General features: G+C 57.0%; 3 protein-coding genes across 8 annotated transcripts; 1 reads left to right on the top strand and 2 right to left on the bottom strand.

Annotated features, from left to right (window-relative positions):
- Nucleotides 1–257: 257 nt before the first annotated feature.
- On the bottom strand, nucleotides 258–2,372 carry ISLR2 (immunoglobulin superfamily containing leucine rich repeat 2). Its single transcript, XM_030457286.1, has one exon. The coding sequence runs from the start codon at nucleotides 2,370–2,372 to the stop codon at nucleotides 258–260; it is 2,115 nt and encodes a 704-aa protein (XP_030313146.1).
- A 5,972-nt stretch (nucleotides 2,373–8,344) lies between these two features.
- On the bottom strand, nucleotides 8,345–16,673 carry PML (promyelocytic leukemia). 4 transcript variants are annotated; one of them, XM_030457185.1, is made up of 9 exons: nucleotides 16,476–16,673; nucleotides 15,279–15,846; nucleotides 13,843–14,420; nucleotides 12,628–12,680; nucleotides 12,130–12,189; nucleotides 11,869–12,040; nucleotides 11,162–11,211; nucleotides 9,296–9,452; nucleotides 8,345–9,203 (listed from the first exon to the last, which is right to left on the bottom strand). In XM_030457185.1, the coding sequence occupies exons 1-9, from the start codon at nucleotides 16,618–16,620 to the stop codon at nucleotides 8,614–8,616; spliced, it is 2,373 nt and encodes a 790-aa protein (XP_030313045.1). In that variant the 5' UTR covers nucleotides 16,621–16,673; the 3' UTR covers nucleotides 8,345–8,613. The 4 variants fall into 4 exon arrangements, with proteins under 4 accessions (XP_030313045.1, XP_030313046.1, XP_030313048.1 ...); XM_030457186.1 differs by having other exon boundaries at nucleotides 16,569–16,673; XM_030457188.1 differs by having other exon boundaries at nucleotides 16,529–16,585.
- A 783-nt stretch (nucleotides 16,674–17,456) lies between these two features.
- Nucleotides 17,457–24,188, top strand: LOC103532813 (zona pellucida sperm-binding protein 3). Of its 3 annotated transcripts, none has more exons than XM_030457217.1 (11): nucleotides 17,457–17,555; nucleotides 17,701–17,828; nucleotides 18,627–18,734; nucleotides 22,230–22,348; nucleotides 22,426–22,529; nucleotides 22,725–22,899; nucleotides 22,996–23,116; nucleotides 23,329–23,420; nucleotides 23,600–23,742; nucleotides 23,889–23,978; nucleotides 24,065–24,188. In XM_030457217.1, exons 1-11 carry the CDS (start codon nucleotides 17,483–17,485, stop codon nucleotides 24,178–24,180), a joined length of 1,269 nt encoding a protein of 422 aa, XP_030313077.1. In that variant the 5' UTR covers nucleotides 17,457–17,482; the 3' UTR covers nucleotides 24,181–24,188. The 3 variants fall into 3 exon arrangements, with proteins under 3 accessions (XP_030313077.1, XP_030313076.1, XP_030313075.1); XM_030457216.1 differs by having other exon boundaries at nucleotides 22,722–22,899; XM_030457215.1 differs by lacking the exons at nucleotides 17,457–17,555; nucleotides 17,701–17,828; nucleotides 18,627–18,734 and adding an exon at nucleotides 20,970–21,377 and having other exon boundaries at nucleotides 22,722–22,899.
- The last annotated feature ends 1,515 nt before the right edge of the window (nucleotides 24,189–25,703 follow it).

The following is a 25,703-nucleotide window of genomic DNA, read 5'->3' as shown; positions in this document are numbered from 1 at the left end:
CCGGTATCCAAACGGCAACGAAATCTTGGGAGAAATGTCCCGTTCGCGTCCAGCGTCCCCGGACGTGAAGTCCCTTCCCCGGGGACCTGCCGCCTGAGGGAGGAGGAAGAGAAGGAGGAGGAAGGAGCTGGTGTGGCTGAGGATGCTCCGTGTTTTTTCTGGGAGGAAAAGCAGCGGCGGTGCCCCGGGAGGAGGCGGGAAGGGGGCAGTCGGGAGAGGTGGGGACTGGGGGTGGGCAGAAGGGGTTCCGGGGGGGATCAGCGGGGACGCTCAACTACCGGACGCTGCCGGTAGTTGCCGTTGATTTCTTGGGAGATGGTGACGGCTTCAGCACCCAGCGGCAGCTTGTCGCTGTACTCGGAGCGGACCTCGAACTCCTCGCCGTTGGCTTTGGATTGTGATTCCACCATGGAGCTGGCTGCCACGCTCTCCTCTCGCTCCAGCTCCGCAGCCCCTTCGGCTTCCCTCCTCCTCCTCCTCCTGCTTCCTTCCTCATCCTCCTCGTCTTCGTCGTCTTCTTCCTCCACGTCTGCTTCCCCCACCTCGCTGGGGTTGTAGTTCTTCTCCGACTCCAGGTAGGAGGCGCGGGGGTCGAAGTCGGCAGCCATGTGCTTCTCCATCTGGTCTGGGTTCTGGGCCTTCATTATGAGCTTGTAGGTTTTCCCTTGGTACTTGGAGAGAAGGTGGCACCACGTGGCTCCCATCAAGGGTAAGGTGGCCAGCACCAGCAAGAAGATACTCACAACCACGATGATGATGAGCGAGGGGATCTCTTTTTTGGTGGTGAAGACCACTTGGACCTGGCAGTCCTCTCCCAAGTAGGTGAGACACACGGAGTAGTTGGTGCCAGGGTTCAAGCCCTGGAACCAGTACGAGTTCACCCCTTCCTCGATCTTGGACCACTGGACTAAGGCGTGGCCCTGGCCGCTCTCCTGGCACAGGTAGAGCATCCTAAGGTGGACCTTCTCGGGCTGAGTGTAGGTGGGTGTGAGCTGCACCCGGGCATCACGCTCTGACACATCTAAGGCAATCACCCCCAGGTCGAACGTGTGCTGCTTGAAGTCCCCACTCTGGTTAAAGGCGTGGTTGGAGATGTACTTTCTGGTTTGTGTGGAGCCACACTTCTTCTCAAAGGGAGGAAGCTGGAAAGGGACTTGTTCATCTCCTGTGGACTCTGTCCCAGCCACCAAGGATGGTCGGCTCTGCCGGGTGGGACCAAAGAATTTGTTCCTCTCGTCCGGCGTGAGCACGCTGTTCTTTGCTCCCTTGGCCCCAGGCTTCTTGTCACCTGGCTGTGCTTTGCCCCCCAGCGGGTCCCTCCCGGGCTGCAGCGGGTATTTCTGAGTGCCTGCCACAGCCACGTTGACTGAGGTCTGGTTGCTCCCCATTTCGTTGGTAGCCAGGCAGGTATAGGTGCCTTCTTCCCTCTTGCTCAGGTGGGGAATGACCAGGGTGCCGTTCTTGAAGACCATGAAGCGCTCAGGGTCCTGTTTCGGGACGTCCTTCCCAGCGTTCTCCTTGGGGTTCCCGTTGAGCTCCAGGGTTTGGCTGGAGGTGCGTATCTTCCAGCTCACTTCGGGCACTGGTGTCCCCGTCACGGCACAGTGCAGCGTCAGGGTGAAGCCATCAAAGAGCTCCGTGGTGTCCAGGTTGGGGTAGTAGGTGAGCTGCAGGGTAGGGGAGGTGCACTGCACCTCGGGGATCTTCCCCACCGGCACTCCTCGGAGCTGCTCCGGGAGGGCACAAGTGATGGAGTCCTTCTCGGGGATGGAGATGAGAGTGCTCTCCATCCACTTCTTCAACCACTGGAGCTTGCAGGAGCAATCAAAGGGGTTGTTGTAGATCTGCAGGTGGGAGAGGGAACTGAGCGAGTCGAAGATCCCCTCTGCCAGGGAGGTGAACTTGTTGTTGTTGATGCGGAGGGACCGGAGATCCTTCAGGGTGTGGAAAGCCCCCTGAGGCACCAGGGCCATGTGGTTATTGTTCATCTTGAGCAGCTGGAGAGCGCTGAGGTTGTAGAGGTCCTGCCAGGGGAAATCCACAATCTGGTTGTGGCTGATGTCGAGATTTTTCAGTTGCACCAGGACGGCAAAGGTGCCGGGCTCGATGGAGCGGATTTCATTGTGTGCCAGCCAGAGGGAGGTGACCTGGGTCACCTCCAGGAAGGAACGCTGCTGCAGAGAGGTGATCTTGTTGGCCGAGAGGCTGAGGGTGGTCACGTTGGAGGGCAACCCCGTGGGCACCACTTGGAGGTCCTTATAGGCACAGTCAGCAAACTGGTGGGCGTACTTGTCCACGCAGGCGCAGGGCTCGGGGCACGCCCGGGCCAGGCCGAGCAGGGCCACCAGCCACAGGGACACCAGCGGGGCCATCTCCCCCTGCCAAGGGACACAGGGGGCTCTCAGGGCTCCTGCTCCCGGTCCCCGCCCGGAGAGGCGGCAGCGGGGCTGCGTCCCATTGTCTGTGCCCGCCCCTCCCACCCCTCCAGCAGCTGCCCCTTAGCCCCTTCTCATCCCCTCTTTCCCCTTCCCCTCCTCTCCCCCGTTTTCCTCCCTTTCCCCTCCTCTCTCCCGTTTTCCTCCCTTTCCCCTCTTCTCTCCCCACCCTTCTTACTCTCTCTTTCTTGTCTTGTTTGCGCTTTCCCTCCCTCCCCCCCATGCTCCCGCTCCCCAAAATATTAAATCCCGTTTTCTTCTCTGCTTTCATTTCGACTTTTTCTGTTCTTCCTTTTGCTTTTCTTTTTTCTTTCTTCCTTCTTCCATCCTTTTCTCCGTTTCTCTCCCCACTTTTCTCCTTCCCTTCCCAGTCTCTCTTTCCTTCCTTCCTTCTCTATTTTCTCGATTTTCCTCTCTCCCCCGACCCATCCTTACCGTGTGTGTGTGTGTGTGTGTGTGTGTCCCGCCTCCGCACCGGGGGTGACCCCCCCACCTTACCCGCTCCTATGTGGCGTTGAGCAGCGCGCAGCCCTTCTCCCCGCCGGTACCGATCCTCCGCATCCTCCTGCGACACCGGAGGAGCTTCCACCGACGGGACCGGACAGGAGGGTGAGGAGCTGGGGAGAGGGGGGAACACGCACGCCCCCTCACCCCAAACCCCGCACGTCTCCGGGCTGAGCTGCGGAGCGGAGCGGGGCCGTGCGGGCACTGGGCTGCCGAGGCGGGAGCGAAGGGAGGAATTAGCATTTCTGCCAGCCTCCCCCTCCGCTCTGCTGCCCCCTCCCTCCTCACCACCCCTTTCCCATCCCACCCACCCACCCAGCGCCGCCGCTCTTCAGCCTCCGGCGGAGACGAAGCCGGGGGCGGGCACGGTACCCACCCCGTCAAAAACGAACAAAAAAAAAACCAAAAACCAAAAACCCAAAAAAAACCCCAAACCAACCTCCATAAAAAAAAAATATTAAATAAATAACCATAATAAACGCCCTCCCCGCAGAGTAACGAGACCAACTCACCCACACTTGACAGCAGCCATGAGCCAGCCTCCCCGCCGTCCCTCCCGATCGCCTCCCTCGCTGCTTCCCCCATCCCCGGAGGGACCGGGATGCCGTCGGGACAGATCGCGGACCCGGCTCCCCCCGGGGCTGGTGAAACGGGGGGGGATTGGGACCCAACCCAGCTCTCCCGGTGACACACACCCCCCTTCCCCCCGGGGCTGGACCTTCCCCACCCCCGCCTTTTCCCCTCTCGGTGTGCCCTCGTTTGCCACCGGCCCAGCCCGTCCCGTCGAAGCTGATTCGGGCGCTGGGTGCAAGAATTTGAGCGGAGATGAGCGGGTGGGGTGGGAGGGAGGTGTTACAGGGGGGCTGCCGGGGGCTCCCGGGAAGGGGCCTCTCTCCCTCATCTTCCTCCAGCAGGTTTAAGCCCCTTAAAGCAGCGCGAAGCCGCCCCCCTCACCTCCGCAGTTTGGCTTCGACATGGGGGTCTGTTCTCCCCCCTTCGGCCCCCGGCCCTGCCCCTCGCCATGAGAAACCCGAGAATTCATTGATTTTGTGAGCGGGATCGATTCCTGCCTCCCGCCATCCCCTCCTGGCCCCCCCCCTGCATCCCTCCATCTCACCCCCCCTCGACCACTGCGCCCGGGAGTTGCCGGGGGCTCGGGAGGGTGGGGGGGTGCTCGGGTGGGTCCCACGTGGTTTCGGGTGGCTCAGTCCGGTCCTCCCGATAACTCTGTCCCGACAGACAAGGCCCTGCGGCTACATATCCCCCCCCCCACCGCGGGGGCTGGGCACATCCCGGGGGCTTTAGGGGGGGGTCTGACCTCCTCCCTGCTTGCTGTCAGGGGGAGTAAAAGCCCGGTGACCTTGCACCGGGGGGGGCCTGAGGCTGCGGGAATGGGCGTGTTCTCCCAAGGACGAGGGGGTGGGTGGGAGGGATGGAGGGGAGGGCAGCAGCTTGACAGGAAAATGTCATTTCTTATCCTCGCTGTCACCACCTCCACCCTATCAGGAAGGACCCTGATGCTTGCTGCCCGGGAGCCAAACAGGTTGACCTCAGGCATGCCTCAGTTTCCCTTTAACCTTACTGTCTGGGGGCTGAACCTTAGAGGGTGGGTGAGGAGCTTGGGTGATGTGTGGCCAGCAAAAAACCAGCTTCATTTCCGTGGAAGGGAACCAGGGCCGTGTGAGTGCTGCGTTTTGTCTGTCCATGCTACACCATGGTTGTCACTGTGCTCCCTGGCCCAACCCCCAGAGATCCCTGGCCATGGTCCAGGGGATCATCCTGAGCAGATGGACAAAGCCACCTCCCTTTGTGGGGGCTACAGGAGGGTCAAAGAGCAGGAAGGCATCACTTCTGATCCGGTGCAGATGCCTCTTCTGTGTCTCCCTCCCTGGTGTGAGCCACCCCAGGTGCTCTCAGCATCTTTGGGGCCTTGCTGTGCCTCAGGCCCTTCCTGTCCCCGTGGCTGGCTGGTGGTCCAAGCATGCCCTCAGCCATGCTGGATCACTCTCCCAAGCACCAGTGATTCACAGCTCAGGGAATTATAGCATCAGACATTTGGGTGTTGTGTTTTATAGGTTTTCCCACCCCGTACCTGCCTCCCCCTCCCCTATTTTGCTCACTCTCTGCCTGCCAATGGGACACCAGCCTCAGCCCAGCCCAGTGTCAGGGGGGCCCACGGGCAGCAGGGCAGCATCTGGGGGGCTCAGGCTCTCCAAGCAGCCCATATAAGTGCTCCTCCCCCCTTTCTGCTGTCTCTCAGGTTAGGGCATGTCCCAGGTTCCCTGTGTTGTCATGGGGCTGTATGGCTGGGAGACACAGGGTCTGCAGAGCTGCTTTGGGGAGCATGGCAGTGGGTTAAAATGCCCCGAGGATGTGGCCAACATGGAGAAGATGTTTGTGTTCTGGCTTGGCTGTGCTCCTTCATTCATCATGCAAGAAGAAGAGACCCAAGTGTCCTAGATACAGTGGCAGTGCTTCAGGAGCAGTGGAGGCAGCAAATCATGCTAGAAATGGGTCAGGGCATGAGGCACATGGGACAGGATGGATAACACAGCTCTCTTCCAGCTCCTCAGGGCAAGGTCTTAACCTACACACCGAGGAGGCAATCACAGCATGATGCAGCACAACATGGCTTACACCATCCATCCATCCATCCATCATCTCCCCACTCACCCCTCCCCAGAGGTCACCACTTGTGTGTCACCACTTATGCCTCAGTTTCCCATGGGTTGAGCACAGGGAATAACAACAATGAGCTGTGGTGGCTTCTCAGTCCCCTCAGATGAGAGCTCCAAGAGAGGATGGTGGAGGATGAAGGGAGGGAGGAATGGAGGGATGGGTGGGTGGAGAAATGAATGGATAGATGGATGGATGGATGGATGCATGGATGGATGGATGGATGGATGATGGATGGAGGATGGAGGGATGGATGGATGGATGGATGGAGAGATGAAGAGATGGATGGATGGATGGATGGATGGATGGATGGATGGATGAAAGAGCTGTTTCTGGGGCTGTCAGTCTCCTGCTCAGCCCCAGACACCTCAAGGGTCCCCATATGGCAGACAGAAGGTGAGAGACAGGTCCACAGCTGACATTGCACATGGCAGCTTTGGGGCCACAGCTCCCTCCAGTAGAGGTGAGGAGAGCCTCCCAGCCAGGGCAACCACTACACCACCACTGCAGTCAAGCCAGGCTTCCTGATTTACACCCTTAATCTCCAGCTGGTGCCTGAGGGAGGAGCTCTCACCACACCAGGTGGGCATTTCCTGTTTAAGGAGGAGAGGGCTGCCCTCCTTCCTCTTTGGGCTCTCTTCTTCCTTCCAGCCTCAAGCCAGCTCCTCCAAGATCAGGTACCACTCTGGGAGCACCCCATGGCTTCTCCTTCCATCTAAACAAGGCTTCCCTCAGCTTTCCTTCCATTTAGACAAGGCTTCCCTCAGCTTTCCCTCCAAATATTTAATAGTCCTGACCCTTCCACCCTTGCTCTTGGTTGTTCTTGGGGTCCAAACCTGCTTGGATGTTTGCAGGCTGAGATTTTTTTTTTTCTGTGAGAGAATCTGGCTCAGCTTTCTCAGGCTCCTCAGGGTAGAAGCTTGGATTTACACCAGCCAACCTGGGCCATCTCACAGCCCATAATCAAATGCAGAGGAACTGGCCTTTGGCTCTAATTAGTTTTGCCTGATTGTTGGGAGAAGAAATCCATTTTTGTAAACAGAAAGGATTTATGCTGCTCCTTGTTGCCTTTTTTTTTTATTATTTTTTTTCCCCCTCCTAAGTCCCAAAGCACTTTGCCTGGGGCTAGCAGGGAGTAATTTTATGAATGGTTTAGATTGAGCAATGCATTATTAATAAGAGCCAATCCAGCAAGCAGCATATTATATATCATTTCAAGAGATGTGCTTAATTCTCTATAGTTATTTATCGCTCTTAAAAGAAAAAATAACCTAGAGAGATAGTCTGAGTCTTCCTTAGACCTCTGGCTTGGAGGAGGGTGGTTGTGGGGTCTCAGCAGGGCTGTTCCACCCTGCTGGGGTGTAGAAGCTGGAGGTGGAAGCTGGTGTGGGATCTTTGGGCAGGCTTCTCCCTGCAGGGATTCCCTTTTCTCCAGGGCTGTAGTTGTGCTCCCCCTGCAGCACTCAGCCCTTTCCCAGCAGGATGAATGAGCTTTACAGCAGCTCAGGGCCCAGAAAACAACTCATCTGGTTCCTGCAGCCCATTGACTTCTCTATTGTTGTACAAGGGTTTGATGAGGCAGGTGACAGCAGACAGATGGGGGTTGCTCTCCTCCGGATGGGTCCTTTCTACAGCCTGCTCCTTTATTAGACACTGGAGAATCTCAGGGGGGGGGAGTGAGGAGGGGCATTTGGTGACAAGGCAAAGCCAGAGAGAGGGGGTGGGAGGTGTGTGTGGGGGGGATGTCCTTTGGCATGGCTCCCCAGAACCTGCTGCAGGGTGCTGGGTTTTTCCTGACCCTAGCAGGACTTCAGTCACCAGGGGGGCAGGATGGGCACCAACCCCCCCATCCCGACCCCCTTGCTGGCCAAGATCCCCTCCTATAGGTCCATGGCTCCCTCCGGGCCACTGAGTTCTTGGGGGATGCTCACAAAAGATGGGGGGGGGGGGAAATCCCATTTCCCCCCCATTTCCTCCCAGTTTTCCAAGGCTGGTAGCTCCCTTCACATCCTCCCAAGGAGGAGAAGGAGGAGGTCCTCCCACGTCCCTTCCTTGCCCATTTCCCCCCCAGTTTCAGTCCCCCCCGAGGGTTTATTCACACAGCATGACCTCCCCACACTACCCGTGCCCAAATCCAGCAGGTCAGGCGCCCCGGTGATGGTCTGGGTACCCACCCCCCCCACCCCCCCCTCGGTTCACGGGGGATCACGGGTGGGCTCCAGCGATGCGTGTGCCTGCGGGGGAGAGAGAAGAGTGGAGACGGTCGCACACAAGTGGGTGCCCCAGACCCAGCCCGTGTGTGGCTGTACACAGAGGACACCTGGTGGCCTGTGTCCCTTACTGCCTCGCTTGGGGACATCGCTGCCACCATCTGACTGGCACGGAGAGTCACATCCAGGCTGCGAGGTGGTTGCGGAGAGGGGTGGGGGGGGGGGGACACGGTAAGGTACCTGCCGGGATGGGGACACGCCGGTAAGTGACGCTGGGCTGTGGTGTTTCATTTATTTTTAAAATATATTTATTCATTTGATCGGGTGATTTCCCTCCTCATTTATTTTTAAAAGAGATTTACTATTTTGATTGGGTGGTTCCTCCCCTCATTTATTTTAAAAGATATTTATTAATTTGATTGGGTGGTTCCTCCTCTCATTTATTTTAAATATATTTATTAATTTGATTGGGTGGTTCCTCCCCTCATTTATTTTTAAAAGATATTTATTAATTTGATCGAGTGGTTCCTCCCCTCATTTATTTAAAAGATATTTATTCATTTGATTGGGTGGTTCCTCCCCTCATTTATTTTAAAAGATATTTATTCATTTGATCGGGTGCTTTCTCCCCTCTAGAGCTGACCCGGGGTCCCGAACCTTTTTCCTCTCCCCCTGCTGGGATGGGGGAGGGTTTGTGGGTCCCATTTTGAGGCTGCTGCGAGCACCTCCGGAGAGCATCCCTGCAGCCCTGGGGTGGCACAGAAGGGACATGGCTAGCCCAGCTCATGTCACCCACGCTGCCCTTGCACCTCTTTCAGCTTCCAGAAGATGAGGTGGTGACGGGCCAGGATTTTGGCTGCCCTCCTGGTGAGCAGCCTCTTCTGCACGACGGGCTGCAGCATGCTGTAGCTCTGCAGAGCACAGTGGGTGAGCAGCATCCCTGCCTCGGGCTGGGCAGGGAACCCCAGCACCCACCACAGCTTCTGCAAGGCCTTGGCTCTGGCCAGAGTGCTGCCCACACCCACCTGCTGCTCCAGGTGCTCTTGCACCAGGTCCTTCAGCTTGTAGGAAGGGGCCCGGGGCAGTTTTTCCTTGATCAAGGACAACATGTCCACATAACCACTCACCAGGTGGCAGAAGTCCACTTTCCTGCCTGTGGCATCCAGGGCTCTAAAGAGAGCCAGCAGCTCCGGCCCCCAGAAGTTATTAACGATGAGGATGGGCCTGGGGACCGAGGAGAGATACCAGAGGAGGTTCTGCATCCCCACCTCCATGGTGACACCCTGGGAGAGTAGTGCCAGCACCGACTCAGGGGTCTGAATCAGCATCTTGAAGGTGTGCTCTCCGCTGGTTGCTGCCACCTCCGTGATGTGCTGGGCTGCAGAGGGAAAAGGACCAGCCTGGAATGAGGATTTGGGGCTCCCCAGCTCTGCTGCCCAGGCCCCTAAGCCCAGGAAAGGCAATGCTCACTTTTCTGGTCAACCTTCAAGCTGAGGAACACCAAGGTGCTCAGCTCCGGCATGACGTCCCAGGGACTGGTGGAGCCAGTGCTGTGATGGGGTGATGTGCCACTCTCGGACCAGGGGGGGCTGGAGGGCTTCTCGCTGTCGTGGGGCTTGCTGAAGGCCTGCAAGAGAGTGGAGAAGGGAACCAAGTCCCACCTGCCTGCTTCGACCTGGCTGGGGAGGCACGAAGAGCACCCTTGGCCATAGGCAAGGAGCTGGTGGTGCAGAACACCCTGAAACACACAGGACTTGATGTTTTGGCCACGCCTGGGCTGGGTGGGGTGTGTGTTGTGTCTCAGGAGTGGGTTGGCCATGGGGAGCCCTGTTGAGAGCCCAAAAGCAGGGAGGGTGTGGGCCAAGTGAGCAAGAGCAGAGCCCTCAATGCAACTCCTCCTCTTAAGCGTGGGGTGGGAGCCTGGCAGTGCCCAGAGGGACACAACACACAGGTCCAGGGACACACTGTGTCTTTCCACTCATCTCATGACCCTAATCCTAACCCTCAGCTCATGAATGGGTTCAAAGCAACCTCGGGAGATGCTGCTGGATCCATGTGACCTTTGGAGGAAAAGGAGATGGAACCAGGCCAGGAAGATGCTTGGTGCCTCTCCAGGCTCAGAGCCAGCCAGGCCTGGAGCCAGCCTCCAGGCTGCTGTGCCTACAGCAGGGCTCCCCAAAGGTTGAGTGAAACCATCTCCCCTGACTGTGGGTGAGGTGACTACGCCCCCAGAACCTCTCTTTTTTCCAGCCTGTGCATTTGCTGCACCCTTAACCCCACACTGTGACACAGGTCCCAGGGAAGGACCCCACAGCAAGCAGCTAAGGTCCCCAAACCCCCCAGTGTTGAGATCTTTGGGCACTAGCAAGGAGTGGGGACAGGCTCTTAGCCCCACAGCTCTTTCACTTTTGTTGTTTTGGTTGGTTTGGGTTTTTTTGTTGTTGTGGATGTTTAAGATAGGACTCAGGAGAGCAAGGAAAACCAGCGAAGGGAAAACAGAATAAAGAAGGCAGTAAGTGGGCTGGGATTTAATCTGGAAACAGCTTTATTAAGGAACAAGAGCTTCTGTGTTAGATTATACATAAAAAGGGGCTGTTAACCCTTCATTAAGCCATGCTGGAAAACCACCACCACCCCCAATCCCAAATCACCCTCCCTCACCTCCAGTCCCAAAGGGATTCCCTGCTAGGGAAGGGGGATCCCAGCAGGCACCATCCAACCACCTGGGCCAGGGCCATTTGGTTGCCACAGCAGTTTTGCAGCATCAGGACTGGGAAATGTCACTGCAAGGAGCTCAGGAATGACCCCTCGTGGATGCTCAGATGGTCTCTAGGTCCTCTGGTGGCTCCCTGGAGCTTCTCAGCCTGTTGGTACAGGACTGATGAACTCTCCGAGCATGGGTGGTACCTTCAGCTCACAAACTTGATTTTTAAATTAAAATAGATTTTTTTTTCTTTTTTGGTCAAAGCTGAGAACAACCTTCCCAGTGAGGTGGAAAGGAAGAGGGACTGAGTGGAAAGGTTGATGTTGGGGGATCGGCTGGTGTGGGATCCCACCTCAGAGCAAAGCCAGGCGGCTCTCCAGAATGCCAGAAAATCCCAGCGAAGGTCTCAGGAGGACTAGATTTGGGATGGCCCAGATGCCCTGCCTCCTTGGAGCAATTAAAACAGAAGAGAAAGCCACAAGCAAGTATCTGAGTGCTGCTAGGCAGGGAGAAGGCTCAGGTGGGAGCACGGCTGAAGGGAAGAGAAGGGCACCCCAGGAATGAGGGGCTGCAGCTGCCTCTTCTGCCTGCAATGGGGCTCAGCAAGGAGGGTGCTCTGATGTTACACTCACCACTGTGTCTTCCTCACTGTCCTCTGAGCTGATGATGATGCTGGTGTCTTCTGCGGAAGGAAGAAGAGGGTGTTGAAGCTTCAAGACATGGATTTTTGCATCATACCAGTTTTCCCCTGGGAGGACTGATCTTCTCCCCTGAATTCTTTTGCAGCAGAGGGTAAATGCTTCTACCAGGACCATGAACCGTGCTTCTACCAGCCCTTAGGTACTCTCAGATGTACCCCAAGGTAAGGACAACCTCTCCACTGCTGCTTCACCCCATGGACCCAGTACCAGCCTCTCCAGAAGATGCATTTTGTCCTCCCCCCTGCAGAGGTGAGCCCAGGGACCCCTCACTGTGGGATGCTGGAGAGGGGTTGGGTGAGCTTGTGGAGGAAAGTGTGTTTTGCTAAAAATTGTGAGGCTTACTCCAGGAAAATCCAGAGCTCCTGGAGCAGGAGGCAGGGGAGTCTTCCTGCACTCTTGCCCCAGTGCTCTCCTCTTCCTTAGGTTTGGGTTTGCCCACCTCAGATGCAGGACATGGAGCTGAGGGAGGGGGTATCCATATCCAGCCCCAAGCACTGCTCTCGTGTTCACCCCCTGGAACCAACTCCCACCCTCTGCTTCTCTGACCCAGGGGGGCTTGGCCAAGGCTCTGTCCTGCAGGGGGGATGCTCAGAGGCTGGGGGAGATGGGGTAATGAGAGCCACGTCCCTGGTCCCCACCTGCATCATCACTGTGGCTGTTGGTGGCAGGGGTGCTGCTGCAGTTCCTCCTCAGCGTGGGGGTGCCAGGCCCTGTTCTGCCATCCCACTGGTTTGAACTGGGATTGCTGGGGCCAGGCCTGTTGTCAGACTCCAGCTTCAGACGTTTGGGTGAGATGTGCCTGGAGGGGGTCTGGAGAGAGGAGGGCACAGGGGGATGTAAGGTGCCAGGTTGGTACCTCCTGGTCCCTGAAGCTCCTGCTTGCCTGGGACGGTTCTTACCGGGCTGGTGTGCATGTCCCTGAGGCTGATGGTGAAGGTGGGCTGGATGACCTCCTCTTGCTGCAGAAAGAGCACAGAGCAGCATTAGGGTGAACTTCAAGGCCACTGACTGACTCCTCTGCAGGGCTGGGGGGACATTGAGCAGAAGGCAGAGCCTCAGCCCAGCTCAAGGATTGTGCTTGAGTTCTGGGAGTTTGGCAATAAAAAAAAAACAAACAAAAAAAACCCCCAAACCAACCAGCCAACCAAAAGAAACCCCAAAAACAAAAAAGCAAAACAAAACAAAACAAAATTCCTACCAGGATAGTGTAGGAACATGCCTGGGATGTGGAAAACCATGGCTCTCCAGGAGGCTGCTCTGCCCATCAATGGGCATAAGGGGGTGGGGAGGGGAAGGCAGCCCCTTGGGGAGTGCTTGCAAGGTAGGAAGCCACATCTGGGGTAATGGGGGACCCCTCCCACAGGGTGGAGCAGCAGGACAAAACACAGATATCTCACCTGGTCATTCTCCAGGGCCACCTCAACCACAGGGGCAGCTTGGGAATTGGTACCTGCAAAGGAGGGGGCAGGGCTGCAATCCTCAAGCAGAGCCTCCACAGCTTCCCCCCAGCCTGGGAAAAACCTGCCCAGCACCTCTGATCCCAGTCTTTTGGTTTAGCATGGTCCAAGGAGTCTAGGAGACTCTGGACACCCACAGATCAGCATCATCAGAGCCTGCCAGGGGGGTGGGAGAATAAAGGGGGGGTCTGCCACAAAAACAAATGAGCAAATCTCAGCCCAGGGACCAAGCACCCTACAGGAGGGAATGTGGGCTCATTCTGCTGCAGGGAGGGGGCTCTGGAACCCCGCAGGACCCAGAGCTGGGTGATGGCTTTCTGAGCTGGCCCAAGACCCTGCTGCCTGCCGGGGGGCTGGCTCCATCCCCAGGGCAAGTCCACCTCCTTCCACCTCCTTCCTCCCTCCTCCTCCTCCTTCCTTCTCCTCCTTACTCCTCCCTCTTCCCTCTTCCTCCTCCTTCCTCTCTGCTTCCTCCCTTCTCCTCCCTCCCCCTCCCTCCTCCTCCTTGCTCTTCCTCCTTCCCCTTCCTCCTTCCTCTTCCTCCTCCCCTTCTCCTCCTCCCCTTCCACTCCTCCTTCCACTCCTCCCTTCACTCCCCCTTCCCCTTCTCCTCCTTCCCCTTCCCCTTTCCCTTCCCCTTCTCCTCCTTCTCCTTCTCCTTCTCCTTCTCCTTCTCCTTCTCCTTCTCCTTCTCCTTCTCCTTCTCCTTCTCCTTCTCCTTCTCCTTCTCCTTCTCCTTCTCCTTCTCCTTCTCTTCTCCTTCTCCTTCTTCCCCTTCTCCTCCTTCCACTCCTCTTTCCACTCCTCCCTCCCTCCCTCCTCCTCTTTCCTCCTTCCTCCTCCTTCTTCCTCCTTCTCCTTCCTCCTCCCTCTTCCTCCCTTCTCTTCCCTCCCTCCTCCTCCTCGCACTTCCTCCTTGCTCTTCCTCCTCCTCCTCTCTCCTCCTCTCTTCTCCTCCTCCCCTTCTCCTCCTCCCCTTCCACTCCTCCCTCCACTCCCCCTTCACTCCTCCCTCCACTTCTCCTTCCCCTTCTCCTCCTTCACCTTCTCCTCCCGCCACTCCTCCCTCCACTTCTCCTTCCCCTTCTCCTACTTCCCCTTCCCCTTCTCCTCCCTCCACTCCTCCCTCTCCTCCATCCCCCTGCTCCTCCTCACCTGCCCGTCCCATCACCCGCTCCACCAGTGCCTGCAGCCGTGCCCTGCACTCTCCCAAGTCCCCGGGCTGCACTCTCTCCCGGGCCAGCTCCGCCGGCTCCAGCCGCTGCAGCTCCTCCAGCGAGGCTTTGATGAAGGGCTGCATGTCCATCACCTCCTGGGCCGTGCCGTACAGGCTCAGCTTCTCCACCAGCCTCTCGCCTGCCTCCATCCGCTTCAGCGCTCCCTCCAGACGCCGCAGCTCCCGCTCCAGCTCCTGCCGGCCCTGCTCCTGCCTCCTCTCCACCGCCCGCACCAGCTCCTCTTCCTCCCGCCGCAGCGCCCGCACCAGCTCCTCCACCCGCTGCCGGATCAGCTCCCGCATCTCCTGCTGCTCCCGCTCCAACCGGGCGGCCTCCTCCCGCAGCACCCGGTGCCTGCCCTCCAAGCTGCTTCTCCCGGGGCCCAGCTGCCGGGCCAGGCTGTCCAGCTCCTCCCGCCTGCGCTGGCTCTCGCTGCCGATGTCGCAGAAGGTGTGCGGGCCGTCCAGCAGCGCGCAGGAGCAGCACAGTGCCCGCTGGCACTGCCGGCAGTAGATGCTGCCCGGAGGAAAAAAAAACAAACAAACAAACAAAAAAAATGAGCGCCCTTCAGAAGGGGCCGAAAAGCACCGGGCACCCTCCCCAGAGGGCGGCTGAGGAGTTGAACCAAGGGGAGAAACTGAGGCATGGGGCAGGAAAGGGCTTGGCCTGACATGGCTGCCTGCAGATGTGGGTGTCAAGCTGTGTTCAACCCGCCTGTGCTCCACACCCTGCTCTTGGGGATCTGCCAGCTCCGTAACACACCGTGCTACAGCCTGGAGTCTTGCCAGGGTGGCAGCTCTCCCTCACCTGAGGCAGGTGATGAAACCCCCTTAGCTATTCCCTCCTTCATAGAATCACAGAATGGGCTGGGTTGGAAGGGACCTCAGACATCATCCAGTCCAACCCTTGATCCACTCCCCCTGTGGTTCCCAGCCCATGGCACTCAGTGCCACATCCAGGCTCTTTGGAAATATCTCCAGACACGGAGAATCCACTACTTCCCTGGGCAGCCCATTCCAATGCCTGATCACCCTCTCCAGAAAGAAATTCTTTCTAATCTCCAACCTAAACCTCCCCTGGCACAACTTGAGACCCTGCCCTCTTGTCTTGCTGAGAGTTGCCTGGGAAAAGAGACCAACCCCTCCCTGGCTCCAACCTCCTTTCAGGGAGTTGGAGAGAGTGATGAGGTCTCCCCTGAGCCTCCTCTTCTCCAGCCTCAACACCCCCAGCTCCCTCAGCCTTTCCTCATAGGATCTGTGCTCGAGTCCCTTCACCAGCCCAGTTGCCTCCTTTGGACCTGCTTCAGGATCTCGATATCCTTCCTAAACTGAGGGGCCCAGTCCTGGAGGAGGATGGGACCTGGGTACCACTCACCTGGACACAAAGTCCTTGCTGGCGTGACCCGGAGTGGAACAGAAGAGGCTGCATGACTTCCTGGTGCTTTCCAGGAAACAGTGGGCTGACTCGGAACGCAGGTCCTCCACCCTCTTGGCCTCGTGGTTCTTCTTCTTGAAGAACCACTGGTGGTCCTCAAAGCACTTGGCACAGAGGAAATCTTCACACTCAGGGCACCACACCGCTGCCACGTTCCTCTCACACCGGCTGCAGCCGGGCCCCTCGCCACGGTTGATCTTCCTGTAGACCTTCAGCCTGGCTTGCAGGTTGGCAAAGAGGAGGTTGTCCATGGTGGGGATGCCGTTGGCCTGAGGGATGGGTGTCCAGCACACAGGGCACTGCCCGACGGGCTTGTTCTCACTCAGGCAGTCAAGGCACAAGGTGTGGAGGCAGGTGAGGAGCTTGAGGTGGGGAGATTCCCGCCGGCAGCCCTCGCAGAGGATGAACTCCAAATCATCCTGCTCCCTGGGCTGCCGGGGTGGAGGAGAGCTTGGGGGGCAGTCTGGCCGGGGTCCCATCTCCAGGGGGGCAGCAGCACCGTCTCCATCTGGGTGGGATATGGTGAAAGGTAAGTATTGGGGAGTGGGAGACCTGACTGTCCTGTTTCCCCCCCTCGTGGGGAGGCCACACAGGCAACCCACGGTGTCCACCCTGCCACAGGGAAAGAAGGGACAGCCGGGGTGGGCATGGGGCTCCCGTGGGGCCAGGGGGTGGCTGCATCCTGGCAAGGGGAAGGGTTCTCCTTCGACATTTCTCTGCTGCCTGCAAAGGATTATGCTCCGTCCTGCCCTCGGTGTGGGACCCTCGGTGTGGGACCCTCGGTGCTCTCGTCCCCCCTCCCCAACCTCTTCCTTCTCTCGGATTTTAGTGTTAGTTTCTGATTTTAGTGTTGGAGAGGGGCCCGGGGGGGGGGGGGGTGTGGGCACAAAGCGCCTTTGCTTTCGCTTTTGCTGCCATCGCCCTGAGCGCGGAGGAGAGGGAGGAGCGGGCCTAGCGACAGCCCTGCCCTTCCTGGGAAACCTCCTGGGCTGCTGAAAACACCCCAAGCCTTGTCCCCAAACCTGCCACCCCCCCGGCCCTCCCCCCCCCCCCACCCGGCAGCGCAGGCAGGAGCTCTCCGAAATCAAGCAGAGCCCTCCCCATACAGAGGTTGAGCACCCTAAAAATGGCCCCTACCTCCCGAAGGAGGTGGCTCCCTTTCTGCGGTGACCCTGGGCCAGGTTTTGCACCTCCAAAGAAGCGGCGACCCCTCCTCTCCCCTCCCGTTACCTGCTGGGGGGCCAGGGCTGGGCGGCTGTGGGGCCGGGGGGGTGTCGGGCATGGCAGAGCTGGGAGCCGGCAGCGATTCCCGGACACTTTCGTTTCCCGGCTCTGCTTCGGGGAGGAAGAGGAGGAGGAGGAGCTGGAGGGAAGGCAGAGGAAGGCGGGGAGATCCCCCACGGGGAGGTGCGAGGGGAACGAGCCGGGGTGCCCCGCTCCCCCATCCCCCCCCCCAAAGTTACTGGGGAGATGCGGGGGTGCGGGGGGTGCGGGCGCTGGGGGGAGAGGGGGTTGTTACGGACACCTGGAGGGGGATGAAGGCACTGGGATGGAGATACCGGGGGGGGCAGGGGATGCAGGCGCCGGGGTGGGGGGGGGGTCAGCAAGCTTCAGTTGCCAGCCGGGCCCCCGCCGCAGTGTGCTCGGTGCAAAACTGGGTGCCGGCCCGGCTGCTGTGTCTGGGGCAATGGCTCGGACCCCAGCTTTAGCCATAGGGGAGGGGGGGTTTAAACCCCCCCCCCATTGCTACCTCCCCCTTCTCCCCGCTCTAGGCAGCGCTGCTCTTGTTCTCCATCACCCTTTGTATGCAGGTGGGATGGAGATGGCAGGGAGGTGTTGGCGGTAAGACCAGGCTGGAGCATTTCCTGGGAAAAATAACTCTCAGTGCTCTGTGGGGCCGGAGTGTCCTCTGGAAGCCCCCCCACACCCCTCAGGGGGTTGTTTGCTGGAGGGGCCCATCCTTCCCATAATGCCAGGAGAAGGGAAAAAAAACCCTCACCGAACCCTTGAGCCGTGTGGTCACAGCCAGATGAGAAGGGGACCAGGAAGCTCCAGCAGCTCCATCCATCCCCAGTCCCTGTGGCACCGGGATGGTGATCAGGAACAGACACCCCAGGGTTATCTCCAAAGCTGGTTGTGGGGTGATGGCTTTTGTCTCCCCCTGCCCAGGGTGGCACCGGGAAGATGTGAGACCACAGGACAGGAAACCCCTGACAGGTTGGGTTTCTTCAAGCTCTGCTCTGGTGTCCCATCAGGGCAGGGGGGTTGGCTGGGGCTGGGGACAGGCAGAGGAGGGGCTGGTGGTGGCTGAGATGGCCGTGATAGCAGAGGGGAGCCCAGCTTAGAGGGCTTGGATGGTCAGGATTCCAGGCCCTTCCCTTGGGAGACTTTGCTTCCAGCAGTCCAGCATCGGGCTCTACAGTGCCCAGAAGGACTTCTTGCCCTTCGGATCCAAGCAAGACCCTCTGGGACCAGCTGGGAATACCACAGGTGAGCCCTGGCCTTGGAGCAGAACTGCTGCCTTGCTCCCTGTTGCCACTTCTGCTGTGGGGTTGTTTTGCCAAATGAGGGTGGTAATGAAACATGGACACCAGGAGCAGAGGTGTTTTACTGGGGATAACTGAATAATGCAAATAATGCAAACAAGAAAAATACAGAACAAAGCAGCTGAAGCAGACAAATGGAAAATAGACAGGGTAATGCATCAAATCATTACCACTAAGAGAAAGGAGAGTGATGCAGAGAGCTCCATCCCCACTGCCAGACATTCCCATCACCAGATCCCCAGTCCCTGGGGAGCCCCGGTTGCAGGGAGGATCTGGAGAGTCCTTCCTGGGAAGTGGGGAAATCCTACAAGGGGTTTCCACCCCAGGGGAGGCACCCAAAGTCCCTGGGAAGTCCCCATCCAAAGTCCAGCCTTACAGACCAAGCAGCCTGCAGGTCAGGAGGACTTTGCATATTGACTTTGCAGAAACATCTGGGTCATCTCCTGACCAACCATGAGCAGGACGGGGCCAGAGTCCAGGGTGTGGCTGGCAGGGTTTCTTCAATATCCTCTAAAGTGAGTTATTTTTGATAAATCAGATTCTTGAGGGTTAATATTAGGATGAAGTTTCAATTATTTTTGCAATTTTCATACAAGGACAGGATTCATCCATAAGTCAACTTTGGCTTGGGCCTCTCGTCCAAGCTTTAGCACTACAAAAGTGTCACCCTGGGGAGGAGGCTTGGCTTGGGGTTCATGGGCACAGAAGGGTGTTTTGGAGCAAGTACTTTCCCCTCTCCCAGGGCTGGCTGTCCTGGATCTGCCATTATCACTTCCTTGGGCTTTTTGCTGATGTTTGTCACCTTCCCCATCTCAGGATGGTTTGCCTCGAAGGTAAAGGAGGAAAGCAGGTGAGTAATGGGATGACAACCCCCCCTCCATAGAGAGGGGGATTATTCCTTGCTGCCTCTGGTCCCGTCACCACTGCAGGACCCAGGGTTTTGTTTCTTCCCTAGTCTAAACTTTCCCATTCCAGATTATTCCCACCCATGAGTGAATTCTCTTCTTCTGCCTGGGATGCATCCGGGTGCTACAGGGACCTGGCATGGTCCTGCTTTGCTCTCAGGGTTGGTAGCTGTGGGGTGGGCATGATTGCTAATGGGATACTGGCATTCCTGAGGAAGGGACAGGGGGTGGCTGCTTGGGGAATGACCCGGCTTGGAGGCACCTGAGCAGTTGGCAGTCACTGCCCTCATTTCTGCTTCAAAGTGTGGTTGTGTTTGTGCTGGACCAAGGCCTAGAGAGATGTCTATTGATTGGTTTTCTGAGCTTCTTTTCTATCCAATCCTCCCATTGATAAGCTTCGTTCTTGGGCTGATGAATTCTGGGGGCAGATGGAGCTACATTCCTCTGTGCCTCAGTTTCCCCAAGGGACCTGTAAAGAGACAGTGTGCTGTGTGGGAGCTGGTGGCAGTCAAGGAGGCTGCACCATGAGTCTCCATCTCATCCTGTGGTCATGGTGAACACCTGGAATCCTGCTGCAGGGAGGAGGAGTTGTCAGGATGTGGCAGTGCCTCTCCAGGGATGCTCAGCTCCCCAGCAACACTACAATGTCTTGAAGCTCCAGAATGTCTTTACCAGCCAGCAGGATGTGTTGCTGGACCAGTGAGACAAACCTGACTGGTCTTGCTGGCCTGACCTCCCAAAAAACCCAGGGACCACTGTGGAATGAGGAGCACCAGAACCACTCCATTAAAATCTCTCCAAAGTTGAAATGTTTCCAAAACTGAAATGTTTCCTGCGTGCAACGGGGCCAAATCAGATGCCAAATGTCTTCTTCAAGGGCTGGGGCTGGGTGGCACCAGACTGGGCCAAGCTTTGGAGATCCTACAGGCATCAAAAGTGCTGAGAGGAGGTGTCAGAGTAGGGCCCCATCACTCTCCCCCCTTCCAGGGCTGCCAGACTGGGGGAACCCCAAGTGTTGCTGGGGGTGGTCCCTGTTTTGGGGTGGTCTCCAGTTCATGGTTGGACCCCACAGTGCAGATGGTGGAAATGCTCCCTAAGGGCTCCAGGAACACAAGCACTTTCCTTCCTTTTGCTAAAAACCCAGGAAAGAAAACCCAAAACACAAGGAAATAAGAGTGGGGAGGCTGGTCCTACAGGAGCAGGAATGCAGTTTAGGGCAACCACTGAGATTTCCTCCATGATCTATGTTTTTCTTTTTATTCTTCTGCCTAATTCACATTTAAATTTCCCCTTCCTCCTCAATAAATGAACTTTTCCTTAGTGGGCAAGAGCCAGCTCTGAGTCCTTCACGTCCTGGAAATCCTCAATTGCTCTTGAGATGAGTGGTCCCATGAGGATCTGGGAACAGGGGACAAGGATGGGTGGCAAAAGGTTCCTCCTGGCCCTGGGTGACCCCACTATACGAGGGCCTCATGGTCTGGAGAGGGAACACATCTTACATAGCTGGTGGTTACAAAAGAGAGAGAGAAAGAGAAAGAAGAGGAAGAGGAAGAGGAAGAGGAAGAGGAAGAGGAAGAGGAAGAGGAAGAGAGAAGAGAAAGAGAAAGAGAAAGAGAAAGAGAAAGAGAAAGAGAAAGAGAAAGAGAAAGAGAAAGAGAAAGGAAAAGGAAGAAGGAAAAGGAAAAGGAAAAAAGAATAAGGAAAAGGAAAAAGGAAAAGGAAAAGAAAAAGGAAAAGGAAAAAGGAAAAGAAAAAAAGAATAAGGAAAAGGAAAAAGGAAAAGGAAAAAGAATAAGGAAAAGGAAAAAGGAAAAGGAAAAAGAAAAGGAAAAAAGGAAAAGGAAAAGGAAAAGGAAAAGGAAAAGAAAAATGAAAATGAAAAAGAAAAAGAAAAAGAAAAAAAGGGAAAGGAAAAGAAAAAGAAAAAAAGGAAAAGAAAAAAGAAAAAACCTGCAGGTGTCTTCAGAACAAACCCAACACCTGTGGGTGAGAGGCCCAATCCATCCCCTCTGGATGGCCACTAGGATGGGTTTCCCAATGGCCACCAGGCTGGGTTTCCCAGGGAACTGGGCGCTCTCAGCTGTTTCCAGTTGCCCTGGTGTGGGAGTGGCTGTGGGAGGTGGGGGCTAGAAAAGCTCCTTGGGCAGCAGCTGCTCCTTGTGCTGAGCCTGGGGAGCAGGATGAGGCCTGGGAGCAGCCTGGAATTTGTCCTTTTGTTTTGGGTTTTTGGGGAGGTGGCTGCACCCAGCCCCTGGGGCTCTATTCGGGGGGAGGTAAAGCTATGGAGACCTGGAGCAGCCTCTGCTCCTCTGGGATATCCCAGAGCCTTTTCCCAGCCCTGGGCATGGGTGGATATTTCCCAGCTCCAGGCTGCAGCCCCTCTGCACCCCGTGGCTGTGCAGTGCCAGGAGGCTCAGGTGATGGTCACGGTCCACAGGGACCTTTTTGGGACAGGGCGCTTGGTCAGGGCTGCAGACCTGAGCCTGGGCTCAGCTGCTTGTCCCCCAGCATCCTGGAGTTCTGCTGCTGAGCCCCCCCTCAGGGTCACCTTCCTGGCTGGGCTGCACGAGTGTGGCAGCACCCTCAGGGTAAGGCTTGGGGGGGGATGGAGCCCTGGGGTGGGGGGGCTGCACCTTGGTGCCTTGGGAAACTGAGGCTGGCAGGGAGCTCCCTGGGCTCAGGGGGAAGCTCCAAAGCCTTTCCTGGAGGCTGGAAGTCCGGAGGAGTTGTGCTCCCTTATCCAGGGGCATGGAAGGGTGTGCAAAGGGGGCAAAAAATTCGGGGTTTTTTTCCTGCTGAAGAGAGGAACCTAAAGCTCCCAGGAGGTTTTGTGCTGTTGCTGCCATCTCCCTGGTGATGGAGCCATCAGAGCAAGCTGGCAGGGGGTGTCTACCTTGGAAGGTGCCTGGGTGCTGCTTGAGGGTTGTGTGAAGGTCCCTGGGAGGTTAAGTGAAAATTCCAGGGGCTTCTCCTCGTCTCTCCTCTGGGAGAAGCTTGGGGCCAGCAGGGTGAGCAGGGACCCCCTGTGCTCCAGCCAGCACAGAGCTCTATCAAAGCTCCTCCAGGAAGCCACCTTCTGGTATCCTGAGGGATAGACTTTCCTCTGTGTTCTTCATGGAAACTAGAAGAAGAAAACAACCCCCAAAACAAAACAAACAAACAAAAAAACAAACAAAAAAAAACCCCAGAACCAACTGGGGCTCCTCTACATCCCCCAGAGCTGCTGGGTAGAACCTGTCCTGGTAGAAGCTGGAGCTGCTCCCCAGGCTGGAGCATCCCTGTGGTAGGATGAGTGCTGCTCAGCTGCTTCCAGAAGGGATACTCCTGAGGATGGGCAGGAGAACCATCTCAGCATGGAGCCTCCAGGCCTCAGGGTGCTGCTTTGGGGCTGAGGAGCAGGGCTCTGAGGGACTGGGTTCTCTGCTCTCTGTCTCCCCCAGGTCACCCCTGATGCTCTGGTCTACAGCACGAGTTTAAATTACAAGCCAGCTCTTGCTGGCAGCCCTGTCATCATCCGGACCAGCCCTGCCACTGTCCCCATCGAGTGCCACTACCCCAGGTGAGCCACTGCAGGTGAGGACCATGCCAGCTCCTCTGCTGCCCCAGGGCTCTTTACCCAGGGACATTTCTCCCCAGGAGGGACAACGTGAGCAGCAATGGAGTCAAACCCACCTGGGTGCCCTTCACCTCCACCCTGTCCTCTGAGGAGAAGCTGCCCTTCTCCCTGCACCTCATGAATGGTAAGTTTGGGGTCAGGGTCCCCTCTGGTGTGGGGCACCCTGGGCTGTCCCTGCTTCCACTAGATGGCACAGCTGGCACTGGTGCTGCTGGGTTTGGGGTGGGTTTGGGGAGTACCCAGGGCCTGTTTAGGGCTCGGTGGAGGAAGTGGTGGTTTCCCATTCCTGAGTGCCTGGAGATCTCTGTCCTTCCAGAGGACTGGAGTGCTGAGAGAGGCTCTGCTGTATTCCAACTGGGAGAAGTCCTCCACTTCCAAGCTGGTGTCAGCCTGGAGAACCATGTGCCCCTGAGGCTCTTTGTGGACAGCTGCGTGGCCAGCCCAGCCCCAGGCAGGAGCTCTGCTCCCCACTACACTTTCATTGACTCCAGTGGGTAAGAACTGGCTGCTCCTCGGTTTGGGGATGCTTTCAGCACAGTCTGGGTTCCCCTGGCAGGGGGATCCTGCTGGCCCTTGCTTTTTGTGCCTAGGTGCCTGGTGGATGGGCAGTTGGATGATGCCACCTCGACTTTCATATCCCCAAGACCCAGGCAGGATGTCCTACAGTTTGCAGTGGATGTGTTCAGGTTTGCAGGAGACTCCAGCAATCTGGTAAATACTTCCCAAAGCAAGTCCTGTGTTTAGACTGGATCTTTCTTGGAGCCCAGTTCTGATACTGGTCCACACAAACCCTGGGCTTCAAGTGGCTGAACCCTGAGGTGGTTCAGAGGGAGCAGGGTGGGGTTGAGATCCCCTGGGGAGATGGTCCTGCTGGAGACCATCCCAAGGACATCCCAACCCCTCTGCTCTGCTGCCCTCCCCAGATCTACATCACCTGCCACCTGAAGGTCTCCCTGGCTGCCCAAGCTCCTGACCCTTTGAACAAGGCTTGTTCCTTCCACAAAGCCAGCAACCTGTGAGTAGCTGGAGCCCAAAGGTGAAAACCTTGGGCTTCTCACCTGCCCTGTCCCCTTCCAGGAAGGTGTCTGGGGGGGGGGGGGAGGGGAGGGGGGGGGCTTGGTCTCTCCTAAGAGGCCCCACAGCACTTGTGGGATTCCCACCATGGGATGGGCTGCTCAGCATCCTTCCTCCTAGCTGGGCTCCTGTGGAAGGCACCCAGGATATCTGCTCCTGCTGTGAGATGAGGAGCTGTGCCTTGGCTGGGAGTTCCAGTAGGCTCCAGGTTCCTTCCCAAAGGCAAGGAGAACGTGCCAGGAGAGAGCTGCCCTCCAAGCGTGGTAGGTCTGAGTGTGCCCCTCAGGCTCTGTCACTGTCATGGGTGGCAACTGGCTCAGAACTGGGTGCTTGGAGCTGCTTCAGTGCTAATCCAAGGCTTGGGAGAGCTTGGAAATGAGTTGGGTCCCTCCAAGGTCCTCTTTTGCAGATCCCTTGGTGGGAGAAGGGGATGTTGTGGTTGGACCTCTCCTCATCCACAGCTGGCAGGACCACAGAGGGAGAAGGATGCCTTCAGAAGGTAAGGGGAACCTGGGGAAAGGGGGGATGGTGTGAATGGCAGGTCCTGGTTTGGGTCATAACCACCTCCTTGCTTCTCCTTCCTAGATGCAGGCCACTTGTGGATGGTACTGGGGCTGGCCACGGTTGCTGGTTTGGTTCTCCTGGTCCTCGTGGTTTTGGGAACTCTGACAGTCTGCCCAAAACCCAGCAACCCTCTTTAAACCACTGGCTTCAACTCTTATAGCCTGTCCAATAAAAACTCAGCTGAAAGATTGAGAGGCTTGGCAGGGAAGTCTTTTTTCCTGGAGGGACTGAGCTAACCAAATCTTCACCCTAACTGGGCCTCTTTGCACCCAATTTTGGCCCTTGCTCCCCTCAAGCCCTGTCCTCAGCAGGGCCTTCCACCCCCCTCAGCATCTCCCAGAGCTCCTGAGGGATAACTGATGCAAACAAATCCCCACCCAGATGTTGTCATCTTGGCTCCGGAAGCAAGGAGCTGTGTTAGGCCCCAAGACATTCTACTTTTCTGTGGAGCTCCTTGGGTTGGCTCCATGCTGCTACCTCCTTACTCAATGAGCCAAGGGCAACTAAAGGTTTAGTGATACCTGGAGCATTATCTCCTACCCTGAAGCTGCTTCTGGGAGGGAAATGCAGCTTTGGTGGCTGAAGAAGGGAGCACAACTCCAGGATGGGTGGGTTGGGCTTTTCCTTGGGGCAGAGGGAGACAGGAATTCCATTCCCTGCCCCAAGGACTGTTTACACATAGTTGTGTGTAACAAGCCTTGGCTGAAATGTGTAAACAGTCCTTGGGGTAGGGAATGGAATTTTTGTCCCCATTTCCACACCACCACCACACAAAAAAAAAAATAAATCTTGGTGGGCCTGAAGTGCTTTGGGTTTTTTGCCTCCTGTTGCTATGAAATTGGGGCTTTTCTGCTCAGCAGAGTAGCTGTAAGGGTGAGATGCTTCTGCCCTAAACCTGGGACATGTTGCTCCTCACTACCTGGAGAGGTTCCCACTTGGAGCAGGGGTGGGAACTGGGCACCTTAGTGCTGGATTGGGGGAGCTGGGGCTTACCAGTGCCTCAGGAGCTGGTTTTGTAGGGGACAGGGACCTGCTGACATCTTTTGTCCTGCTCTGGGGGGGGCTTGGGCAGCCCTCAGGGTTGTGGGGACCAGAAGAAAATGGTACCTTGCACAGCCTGCCCTGTGTTTGGGGGGCACCCAGCACCCTGAGGACCCCCACCCTTTGATAGGTGTTCCTCCCCCCATGGGGTCTCCTTGGCAGGAGTTTGGGTTACTGAAGCTTGTGGTTCCATCCTTCCCCTTGGCTGCTCAAGGAGCTAAAAGCAAATGAGTCCTCCCTCAAAATGAAAGTTCTAGGTGGGGTCTGGGAGTGATTTTGGGGTGGGGGTTGGCAGTATGGCCCCTTTATAACCAACCCATCCCTATAACCTGCCCCTCACTATGGGGGAGTTTGATCATTTTCTTGCCGGGAGGTAAGAGCTGAGCTGGGAGATGTCTTCACCTCCTCCTTTATAGCTGGGAGGTGTCAGTTTTGTGGGCAAAAGGGAGAAGAGAAGGGCATGGAAGGAGGGGTGGAGGAGATCCCAGAAGTTCTCTAGTCCAACACCAGCTAAACCAGCCCTGTGCTGGCTTGGCTGAGGCTGGCAACAGCCAGGGATGGAGATGCCCAGCCCAGGGCTGCAAAGACCTCTTGGAAAAGAAATATTTCCTCACCTGAA

The sequence above is a fragment of the Calypte anna genome, chromosome 10 (assembly GCF_003957555.1).
Source record: "Calypte anna isolate BGI_N300 chromosome 10, bCalAnn1_v1.p, whole genome shotgun sequence".
In the NCBI taxonomy this organism is placed as follows: domain Eukaryota; kingdom Metazoa; phylum Chordata; class Aves; order Apodiformes; family Trochilidae; genus Calypte; species Calypte anna.
Note: the sequence above shows the minus strand (reverse complement) of the source record. Positions and strands in the feature narration are given on the sequence as shown.

Bases quoted from the DNA above. Each gene is read 5' to 3' on its own strand.
- LOC103532813 (XM_030457215.1), top strand. From the start codon at position 20,970: ATGAGGCCTGGGAGCAGCCTGGAATTTGTCCTTTTGTTTTGGGTTTTT. The intron at 21,378-22,229 runs GTAAGGCTTGGG...TGTCTCCCCCAG, and splicing joins AGTGTGGCAGCACCCTCAGG to GTCACCCCTGATGCTCTGGT. The intron at 22,349-22,425 runs GTGAGCCACTGC...ATTTCTCCCCAG, and splicing joins ATCGAGTGCCACTACCCCAG to GAGGGACAACGTGAGCAGCA.
- ISLR2 (XM_030457286.1), bottom strand. From the start codon at position 2,372: ATGGCCCCGCTGGTGTCCCTGTGGCTGGTGGCCCTGCTCGGCCTGGCC.
- PML (XM_030457185.1), bottom strand. From the start codon at position 16,620: ATGCCCGACACCCCCCCGGCCCCACAGCCGCCCAGCCCTGGCCCCCCA. The intron at 14,421-15,278 runs GTGAGTGGTACC...TCCTCCGGGCAG, and splicing joins AGCAAGGACTTTGTGTCCAG to CATCTACTGCCGGCAGTGCC. The intron at 12,190-12,627 runs GTGAGATATCTG...CTCTTTCTGCAG, and splicing joins TGGCCCTGGAGAATGACCAG to CAAGAGGAGGTCATCCAGCC.